Source organism: Trichomycterus rosablanca, chromosome 12 (genome assembly GCF_030014385.1).
Source record: "Trichomycterus rosablanca isolate fTriRos1 chromosome 12, fTriRos1.hap1, whole genome shotgun sequence".
Taxonomy (NCBI): domain Eukaryota; kingdom Metazoa; phylum Chordata; class Actinopteri; order Siluriformes; family Trichomycteridae; genus Trichomycterus; species Trichomycterus rosablanca.
In genome coordinates, this window is record NC_085999.1 from 30,117,035 (window position 1) to 30,128,256 (window position 11,222).

Genomic DNA, 11,222 nt, shown 5'->3' on the forward strand with positions numbered 1-11,222 from the left:
GCTTGCACAGTGCTCCTTGAGATGTTTAAAGCTTGGGAAATCTTTTTGTATCCAAATCCGGCTTTAAACTTCTCCACAACAGTATCTCGGACCTGCCTGGTGTGTTCCTTGGTCTTCATGATGCTCTCTGCGCTTTAAACAGAACTCTGAGACTATCACAGAGCAGGTGCATTTATACGGAGACTTGATTACACACAGGTGGATTCTATTTATCACCATCAGTCATTTAGGTCAACATTGGATCATTCAGAGATCCTCACTGAACTTCTGGAGTGAGTTTGCTGCACTGAAAGTAAAGGGGCTGAATAATATTGCACGCCCCACTTTTTAGTTTTTTATTTCTAAAAAAAGTTTAAAATATCCAATACATTTCGTTCTACTTCACGATTGTGTCCCACTTGTTGTTGATTCTTCACAAAAAATTACAATTTCATATCGTTATGTTTGAAGCCTGAAATGTGGCAAAAGGTTGAAAAGTTCAAGGGGGCTGAATACTTTTGCAAGGCACTGTATATGTTGAGAAATTACAAATGAACGATCATGCATTTTTACATGCTGCATTGCTGCCTATAATATCTCTAAAATATTATTTTAAATAAAATTGTTATTTTAGATTTTTACATTGGTGCAGCAGAAAAAGCATTGACCTGAGACTGACCATGCGCTTTAGTTTAGCGGAACATCAAGAGATGTGATTGGAAGAGGGCATAACATGTCATCCTCTATGCTTGTTGATCTGCTTAGTGTAACTGTATGATTAACAGCTTATAATAATGTGGTTACATGGTATTTTAAAGAAAGCATGTGTCAGCTCTTAAACTCTGGTGATAGGGAAAGGACTTGACAATGTCTTAATTTGGTAGAGAATTGAGTATGGGATTATACTGCTTCCTTTAAAAAAATGCTGCAGTACATTTCACTTAAATTACACTTTAAATCCCTAACACATTCTGTATGATTGATGTTGAAGGTCCTGAGAATGAGAAGGAGAAAATGAAAGAGGAGCTGTACAGAAATAGTGTGGATATTGATCAGGTAATAAACACAGACGTAGTGTATGTGCGTTTATGTGTCTGTATGTGTATTCACAAATAAAGTCCTAAAAATATGGGACAGTAGGTAAAATACAAAGAAGTATTTAAAAAAAACACAGGAAGTAATGATTTGTAAACTGTTAAATATGAATATGCTTATTTGTAATCATTAAAAATTAAAGTCCAGGAACACTAAATATTTAAAAAGATCTATAGTACATGCAACAATAATTGGTTGTAATCAGAGCATTAATGAAAGGCTGAGTTGTTTATGAGCATGGATGGGCCAAAGTTTGCCACTTTGTGAATAATTATATAAGTAAGATTCGTTGCAATAAAGACAAGTTTTAAGAAAATTTCAAGCACTTTAAGGATTTTACTACATAAAATCCACAAAGATTTTAGATTTTAGAAGAGCAAAGCCAAAAACCAACATAAAATGTCTACATTTTGACCCTGCAGACCTGCATTAAGAACCATCATGGCATGAATAATGTGTATGTCACTGATGCCACTATTAACACTAAGGTTAACACACACATTTTGAAGCAAGGTGCAGAATGTGGCTTGCATGGCAGCATGTGTTACAACAGTGTGGATTTATAAGAGTGTGTTAAGTGTTCTATTATTCAAGAATGGGGAAAACATCTCCACTTACACAACAACTGGTGTCCATGATTACAGAATGTTGTTAAAAGAAAGGTAATAACACACCGGAATAAACATGCCCCTGTCCAAACTTTTTGGGAATGCAGCAATTACATAAAGAATAAGTGAATATACAGTATATTGTTTAGTCAAAATATCAAATACGGTCAACATGATTCATAAATAATTGATGGCTTGTTTTACTGTCCCAGCTTTTTTGGAACTGGGAGTGTAGAACTTTCATTGGCGTACACAAAACATGAATCTTTTGATGTGTATGTAGGAGAATGCTCATTTTGTGGTCGTGGATATGGTGCTTGAGGTTCTGGAGGTGGCAAAGTGGAATGTTTCTCAAAAATACACAGATGACTCCTCTGTCAGTAAGTGATACAGTGAAATTTTAATCATATTTACAGTAAAAATGTAACTATAAATCGTACTGTAAACTGTATTTTAAACTCACAGCAACTGTAAGCACCAGCTTTAATCTAAACATTTGTATACTGTTATGTATCTTCCAGAATATCGTGACCAGGAATTGTGTTTAAACTCAAGTTCCGATACTTCTGTCCAGAGGTATGTCAAATACACACCTGAGCATTTGAACAAACACGATGGATAAAAATTTGCTAAATGTGTGTGGGCATGTGTGTGTGTCTTCAGGTGTTCAGCTGAAGTCCTTGCCCAGAAGTTCATGCTGAAACTTGGAAAGTGGGTTATTCCTACAGAGGAGCTTCTTGAAGAAGTAAGACGAAACACACACACACACACACACACACATACAACCTCTACTAGAAAAAATAATTGCAGTAAAATGGGTTGTACTGAATCCAGCATGCAGACACTTAGCACATCTAATCCCACTATGATTTCCTTTAAAGCAAGGCAGTAGGCATGAATTGAATGGTTTTTTTGGGGTTTTTTTTTTTTGGGTGTCTACCTTCTGGGGTTCATGCCATTCTAAAACATTCTTGTCATATTAGCCACTAATGGGAACAATGACTGATTCTAACATTACGCAAAGCTATTAAGTGGAATATTTTTGTTTGTTTGTTTATTAGGATTTTAATGTCATGTTTTACACTTTTGGTTACATTCATGACAGGAACAGTAGTTACTTATTTACACAAGGTTCATCAGTTCACAAGGTTCTATCAAACACAGTCATGGACAACTTTGTATCCCCAATTCACCTCACCTGCACATCTTTGGACTGTGGGAGGAAACCAGAGCACCCAGAGTAAACCCACCCAGACACGGGGAGAAAACGCAAACTCCACACAGAAAGGACCTGGACCGCCCCACCTGGGGATCGAACCCAGGACCTTCTTGCTGTGAGGTGATAGTGCTACCCACTTAGCCACCATGCCACCCAAGTGGAATATGTTTATGTATTATTTTAACATTAGTATATCTAAGGGGCTGTTTTATGCATATGAAAATAGTAAGAGGGACGTGTAAGGGTATACAGCAGCACTGTTGGAGTTTTTAAACACCCCACTGTCACTGCTTGACTGAGAATAGTCCACCAACCAAAAATATCCAGCCAACAGCGCCCTGTGGGCAGCGTCCTGTGACCACTGATGAAGGTTCAGAAGATGACCAACTCAAACAGCAGAAATAACAGATGGGTGGGGGGGGGGTTCATAACAGAACAATTGCAAAGTGATTGAAACAACCCTGTTGTACTTTTTCAAAAATGTCTTGGTGAAGTTTAGTTTTGCGTGGACGTCTGCCAGCTCAGTTTAATGTTGAAGTTTGTTTTGTATCCAATGTTTGCATTGACAACTTCTGGATTGGTTAGGTGCTGTTTGCTTAACACCGGATCTGACCAAGGGCTATTGACAGATTTCCTTTTCGGCACAGTCTAAGGACAAAGTGTCTTTCTTTACAGGCTACAACAACGTCACCCATTTAACTTCTCAGGGCAAATCTAATCTTATCATGTTCCAAAACCAGATGAATAGAATTATTCAAACTCTAACTATGACTAACTTTTTGTTTACAGTTGCCCCTGGCTACCATTTCCATGTGGACAGGTTGTGAAGCCAGCTTGACGGATAAAATCCTTCAAAGAAGCCGAATGAGGGGTGCGTTTATTTGGACTCCACCCCAATTTCAGATAATATACAGTATACATCCTACACAGAGGTGATTTAAAAATCAACAAGTATTTATACAAAAAACAGTAAGAAAACATTTTTATATACAAAAAGCTGAAGCATGTTCCCATTTCTATGTTGCCTATTTAATTTTCACCTGAGTTAGTACTAATCCTTGACTTTATGTTTCATTTGGATATAAATATGAGGTGACCCCGAAGTCACATTTCGCACCATGGTGAACACCTCTTTAATTAGACAAAAGTGTGTCATACGTCTGACTATGGCTATAAAAACTAAATATAGATGATGATTAAAAATGCAAAACTTTTCCAGTGATTATGGTTGAAGATTTGAATAAGATTGTAGCGTTAATGCCTCTTCCACAGCAACAAATTATTTTAAAGGTATGTTTATACCAGAGGAATGTTTTAAACCATAATTATGGTGTCACAGAGAGCTTGGGTAGCATAGTGGTCTAATGCACTAGTCCACCATGGTGGACTCTCTGTAACTGCATGTGTGCAAGGGAGCACATGATAGTCTGCGGCTCTATTTGGTCATGGCAAGGGTAGTGCAAAAAGCAGAACAGTTGCATTTGGGGATTGGAAATGACCAGAATAGAAAAAAGGGGGAAATGCAAAATTAAATAAATGATTTTGGTGACAGTAACCAAGTTCTACAGTAAATTGGACATCAGCTTTTTAGAAACAAACTCAAACAAGGTGAAAGGATGAAAAAATATAGGAGGTTTGTAAGAAAAGAACTAAATGTGAACTGTTAAGTGCAGTGGATGATCTGTGATGTAAAATGCTCATAAATTTTGTACTACATTTGAAGAATTAAATAATTTGTCTTTGTTGTCTTTGGTTCGTCTTTGTCTGATTATATTATTTTTCATTTACACAGACGCAGTGAAGTCCTTGCTTCACAGAACTTCCTCTGTGCCGGATGCGGGACGGAAGTCGAGCCACGTATGTAAACACTTGCATTTACTAAATATTGTTAATATAAAACAAAATGTCATTGTTACATACACCTTGGGGAAAAGATTCAGATGGCACAGATTAATAACTTAAATTTGTAGTTGTAGAGCCATTGTTATATACAGTGTGGTATGACAAAAATCCAAGATTTTCATGTAGGCCATTAAACTGTTTTCTTACCCAGAATGAACACTTGGAACCAATTTTGCTTCAAAGCAACTCACTTTATTTGGACCTGCCTACGTGACTGTTACTGCGAAGCAGCCAGAGCAGTTAAATCACCATCAGTCCCCATCCTCCTTGAACTATTTGTAGGTCTTGACACTGTAAACCACAGCTATCTCCTATGCACTCTCTCCTGCCAAATTACTGGCTCAGTTTTGTGTAGCTTCTTACCTATTAATATAAATACATTTACAGACATGATTATAAGGAAAGAGTAAAAAAACATTTTGTTTATAAATTAGAGGTGGGTATCTGCACAGGAAACATACTAGAGGAAAAAAAGGAGTTGAATTCTTGTTTCTATAACTAGATGTTACCTGCATGACAACAAACTAACATGAAGGTGTGCCAGAAGAAAGTATTTTCATTTGTCTATCTGCACATCTAAGCATGTACAAAAAAAAACAGAATCCTCTGTTGAATATGGTGGAGTATTGGTGATGTTTTGGGGCTGATTTGTTCTTTAAAGGGTCTTTGTTTGATGGTCATGTAATTAAGTTATCCTAGTCATCCTAATCCCCTTATTTACAGTAAATGATTTGTTAGATCACTCATATTTTCAGTGTGAGCTAATTGACTACACTTACAGTTTTACTCACATATGATTTTATCTTTAGCTGAGGTGTAAATCTGGAACTAACTATAACTGCTAGTATTTTTGTGATCTAATTCCACTCTGGTTGCTTCTATTTCTCCTCTAGGGTACATGAAGAGGCTAAGTTACTGTAACTACCTTGGCAAGTATTTCTGCGATTGTTGCCATGTTGGCAGTGAATCCATAATCCCAGCTCGCGTTTTGAACAACTGGGACTTTGGACGATACTCAGTCTGCCAGTTTTCTCATCAGCTGTTAGTCTCCATTTGGGAAAAGCCACTGTTTACGATCACCAGTGTGGCCAAGAACCTGTACTGCCAGGCCAAGGAGCTTCAGAAATTCAGGGTATGACCAATAAATGTAGAATTTATTTGAGATAAACTGGGTAACTGACTACCAGCCACGATTAGTTGCAGCAACAATAACCATCTACTTTTCTTCAGTGACTGCATATTAGACATGACAGCAGGGCATATGCTAATATGTATGGAACCTAAAGAAGTTGCTTTTAATCATCATCATCTTACATGTACTATAGTTCAGTCTAGCCAGCAATAGTTAGCAATCAGCTCTGCTGCTGCAACATTCTTTAGCAAAAGCATACTTTGTAATGTTCTTTAGTCTTAATATCTAGCTTGTTTTGTAAAAGCCCACAACAATGTTAGAGGATGATGATAGCAAAGCTATTAATAAAATATTCTACATGTACAGTGGGGCCAAAATGTATTTAGTCAGCCACTGATTGTGCAAGTTCTCCTACTTAGAAAGATGAGAGAGGTCTGTAATTTTCATCATAGGTACACTTCATCTATGAGAGACAAAATGAGAAAAAAAATCCAGGAAATCACATTGTAGGATTTTTAAAGAATTTATTTGTAAATTATAGTGGAAAATAAGTATTTGGTCAATAACAAAAGTTCAACTCAATACTTTGTAACATAACCTTTGTTGGCAATGACAGAGGTCAAACGTTTCCTGTAAGTCCTCACCAGGTTTGCACACACTGTAACTGGTATTTTGGCCCATTCCTCCATGCAGATCTCCTCTAGAGCAGTGATGTTTTGGGGCTGTCGCTGGGCAACACGGACTTTCAACTCCCTCCACAAATTTTCTATGGGGTTGAGGTCTGGAGACTGGCTAGGCCACTCCAGGACCTTGAAATGCTTTTTACGGAGACACTCCTTCGTTGCCCGAGCGGTGTGTTTGGGATCATTGTCATGCTGGAAGACCCAGCCACGTTCCATCTTCAATGCTCTCACTGATGGAAGGAGGTTTTGCCTTAAAATCTCACGATACATGGCCCCGTTCATTCTTCCCTTAACACGGATCAGTCGTCCTGTCCCCTTTGCAGAAAAACAGCCCCAAAGCATGATGTTTCCACCCCCATGCTTCACAGTAGGTATGGTGTGCAACTCAGCATTCTTCTTCCTCCAAACACGATGAGTTGAGTTTTTACCAAAAAGTTCCATTTTGGTTTCATCTGACCACATGATATTCTCCCAATCCTTTTCTGGATCATCCATATGCTCTCTGGCAAACTTCAGACGGGCCTGGACATGTACTGGCTTAAGCAGGGGGACACGCCTGGCACTGCAGGATTTGAGTCCCTCTCGGCGTAGTGTGTTACTGATGGTAGCCTTTGTTACTTTGGTCCCAGCTCTCTGCAGGTCATTCATCAGGTCCCTCCGTGTAGTTCTGGGATTTTTGCTCACCGTTCTCATGATCATTTTGACCCCACGGGATGAGATCTTGCGTGGGCCCCAGATCGAGGGAGATTATCAATGGTCTTGTATGTCTTCCATTTTCTTACAATTGCTCCCACAGTTGATTTATTCACACCAACCTGCTTGCCTATTGTAGATTCACTCTTCCCAGCCTGGTGCAGGTCTACAATTTTCTTCCTGGTGTCCTTCGACAGCTCTTTGGTCTTGGCCATGGTTGAGTTTGGAGTCTGACTGTTTGAGGCTGTGGACAGGTGTCTTTTATACAGATAACGAGGTCAAACAGGTGCCATTAATACAGGTAACGAGTGGAGGACTTCTTAAAGAAGAAGTTACAGGTCTGTGAGAGCCAGAAATCTGGGTGACCAAATACTTATTTTCCACCATAATTTACAAATAAATTCTTTAAAAATCCTACAATGTGATTTCCTGGATTTTTTTTCTCATTTTGTCTCTCATAGTTGAAGTGTACCTATGATGAAAATTACAGACCTCTCTCATCTTTCTAAGTAGGAGAACTTGCACAATCAGTGGCTGACTAAATACTTTTTGGCCCCACTGTATTTAATGTTTGTGTTGTTCTTTTGCAGGAGATCCAGGAGCAGCTTATTTTTATTAAGAAGCTTTTAAAAGCATGTAGACTGTCTGATGGGTAAGGTCAAATATATACAGTGCTAAATATGTAACTACCCCAGTAATTAAAGAAAGTGTGTTTTACTAAATGTGTCTTAATGCAAGATCTTCTTTTATAATATAGAAAGATAATGTATACTGTAGGGAAGATGGTTAATTAGGCGTATATTTAACAGTCACCAAATCTTGGCCCTGTCAGTTTGAAAATTGCAGATTTACATCTGATATGCAGTCTGACTCGTCCTACAATCATAGTATGATATGTACCTAATGTATTTTTTACATTTAGGGTCCTGGCTGAGTTTCAGCAGCTTTCATTCCATTTGAGCCAAGAGCTCCATCTTTTCTCAATGGACGATCTTATTAAGATCAAAAGGGGTCAGTATCTAGCAACAGCAAAGGTGGTGATGAAATCTGCAACAGCCCATGTGGATACATGTGAGGTAAGAGTCTACCTGGATGAAACTGGATTCAAATGAGTTGGACTGAGGTGATTTATTTTGAATCTGCTGTTTTTTTTTTTTTTACTTGAACATTGACGCAACCTATGTTCACACCAGCAGTGATTTTTGTGAGCACTCTTTGGCCTGTGGGTTTACTTGGTGTTTAATTTGGTTTAAGTTGGTGTTTTGTTGCTTTTAATGTTGCTTATACAAAGCTATGAAATACTAGCCTTTTTCTCTTTTAAGTTATGCCAGGCGAAAGGATTCATCTGTGAGTTCTGTCATGGACCAGATGTCATATTTCCCTTCCAGACAGATGTCTGTTCACGCTGTCAAGGTAACCTCACACTGACATCACCCGACCTAGCATAAACAAATTATATAATTTTTAGTGTAATTACACTAAGTGATTGAAGTATTTGAACCCTTAAGCTTTATGGACATCCCATTCAAAAACCTTCATTTCCCCCTTGTAACTCTCACTATTTTGGGAAAAGCTTTTAAAAAAGCATCTGCAAGGTCACGTCATGATGTTGAATGAGAAAGTCTGCCAATGAAAGTTTCAGTCCAGGTGTTGATTGGGGTTTAGGTTATAACTCAGAAAATACAGAAAATATTCAAACCTCTTAACGTTTTTTTTTATTGTGTTGGATCCATAATTTACACTGCATTGTCAGGACAAAAAACAAGTAATAAAGACAAAGGAACTGTTTGTGGATCTCTGTGATTACCGTGGCATGGTAAAGATCAGAACAAAGAAATAAACAAGTATCTAAGGCTTTGAAAGTCCCCAGGACCACAGTGGCTTCAATAATTTTAAAATTGAATAAGCTTGACACAATCATAAACCTTCCTGGAATTGGTCGTTTGGCTAAATTAGTTGTCATGGGCTACTTACACCGACAAGCAATTTAAAGTGGGATTGTAAATTAATGAATAAATATCTCCTGTAATAAAATACACAGCAGATAAACAGAGAATTTATCTTTTTTAATTGTTTCTATTTCAGACTGTAGAAGCTGTTTTCACACTTCTTGTTTTCGAAATGAGCTCTGTCCCAAATGTGTCAGAGTTCAATCCAGAAAGATCCTCAAAGAGACATAATTATTTTACAATGTATAATAATATTAATAATAATAATAATAATAATAGTGCTGCTTTTTTTTCTTTTACATTAGATACCATGTCAGATTTTGTATTATAATATTTTTCCAGTGTTTACCAGTGCTATCCCTAGTATTTTATTACTTAATACTGTCTTGAATTTCCATGAAGCTGTTAATAATTTTGTAAGATATTACTGTTACTGAAAGTTGTATACATGTTTTTGTAAAACAAAAATAATGTCCTATTTTTTTACCCACACATGACTGAATACAAGGTATTCTAAATAAAATGCCATGCATTTAAACATGACAATCTAAAGATATGTCTCATCTCATTGTCTTTTTTAATTAAAAATTTGTAATAGAAAAATGTCATTTCTGAATGGTGATGATTTATTTAGCCTATTTTGCACTAGTTTTTTTTATTATTAGGAATTTTGTACATAAAATAACTGTAAGAACCAGCACCCATGTCATTCTTGTGAAATAGGTTATTACTCAACATTGGTCAACAAATCAACCACATTCCTAAATTTAATAGAATACCTGCCACATTCATGATACTTTAATTGTAGGACATTATAGAAGGATGGGAAAACAGTTAAAAATATATGTTACATTTTGTTACAAAGGAATGTCTAAGGCTCCAGGACTGCACTAAACCCCAGTTAGAGACATTATCTCCAAATTAAGGAAACCTGGAACAATGATGAATCTATTCAGGCATGGCGGGTCTGTTGAAATGTATTTCACTAAATATTGACCAGAGTTGCAAAGTCTTACATGTCTGTAACCTTTTCATGGCAGGAAATATGTTCCGACCTAGAAGGTCAGGGTAACAGTTAACTTATTTCTCTTCTCATATTTGCAAAAAGCTAGGGGGCTTAATTTAGTAAGGTTTTGAGTGAGCCAAACCCCAGCGCACATCTTGACCTGCCGCTTGATTGGAGCGAGCCACTCCAATCCCCTGTCTCTGTAAAGTACTAAAAGTACAGGATTTCTTCCTCTACAGACGCAGGCCGCACCACACGGCAAACGAGGAGCCTGCTTTGTCGCCTTTTATGATTAGCAAGGGGGTGCTGGGAACCTATTCTAACCCAGATCCCTACAGGGTCATGCCGGTGATAAACAAGAATAAGGGTACAGATCAAATTATGAAGGAAATGTCAAGTATGCAAGATACATCTCTATTAGGTTTTATGACTTAGTATTTGTAATAAGTTATGTAAATAATTCCCTATTAAGGGTCATATATAGAAACCAGCTGTCATTTTTCTAATCCAGCAGCTCTAATAGTGCGTCTCTGAGGTTTTGATGCCACCTACTGGATTGTGAAGATCTACGCAGGCTGAAATATTTAAAAAATGTAAAGAAAAATAAAGTTTTTTATAAACATGGAGCTTTATTATGTTTATTTAATTGCACCCTAGTTTGAAAGTGAGCTTAATAAGTCAAGTAATAGTTAAATTAAAAAATGTATGTCAGAAGTGGGATTCGAACCCACGCCTCCATTCGGAGACCAGAATCCTCCATTACACTGGAAGGTTATTAACCTTGAGTCTGGCGCCTTAGACCGCTCGGCCATCCTGACACTGTCGTACCCAGTCTAATATGTGAGACTCATTCCTTCGCTGTGAGTCAGTAATAAAACATTTTATATAGTTCGATTATTCTTGGAATTTAAGTAAAGCTTCAACACAATAGATGTACAAAACCTTTTATTATTAAA

The 11,222-nt window shown here is 37.3% G+C and overlaps 1 protein-coding gene and 1 non-coding gene across 2 annotated transcripts; one reads left to right on the top strand and one right to left on the bottom strand.

The window, feature by feature from the left end:
• Positions 1–954: 954 nt before the first annotated feature.
• rubcnl (rubicon like autophagy enhancer) lies at positions 955–9,668 on the top strand. The gene is made up of 11 exons (XM_063005679.1): positions 955–1,035; positions 1,966–2,062; positions 2,204–2,258; positions 2,346–2,427; positions 3,691–3,833; positions 4,694–4,758; positions 5,697–5,935; positions 7,902–7,963; positions 8,234–8,387; positions 8,634–8,724; positions 9,397–9,668. Exons 1-11 carry the CDS (start codon positions 955–957, stop codon positions 9,489–9,491), a joined length of 1,164 nt encoding a protein of 387 aa, XP_062861749.1. The 3' UTR covers positions 9,492–9,668.
• Positions 9,669–10,972: 1,304 nt separating this feature from the next.
• Positions 10,973–11,084, bottom strand: trnal-caa (transfer RNA leucine (anticodon CAA)). The gene is made up of 2 exons: positions 11,047–11,084; positions 10,973–11,018 (listed from the first exon to the last, which is right to left on the bottom strand). It is a non-coding gene; the product is annotated as a tRNA-Leu (tRNA).
• Between the last annotated feature and the right edge of the window lie 138 nt (positions 11,085–11,222).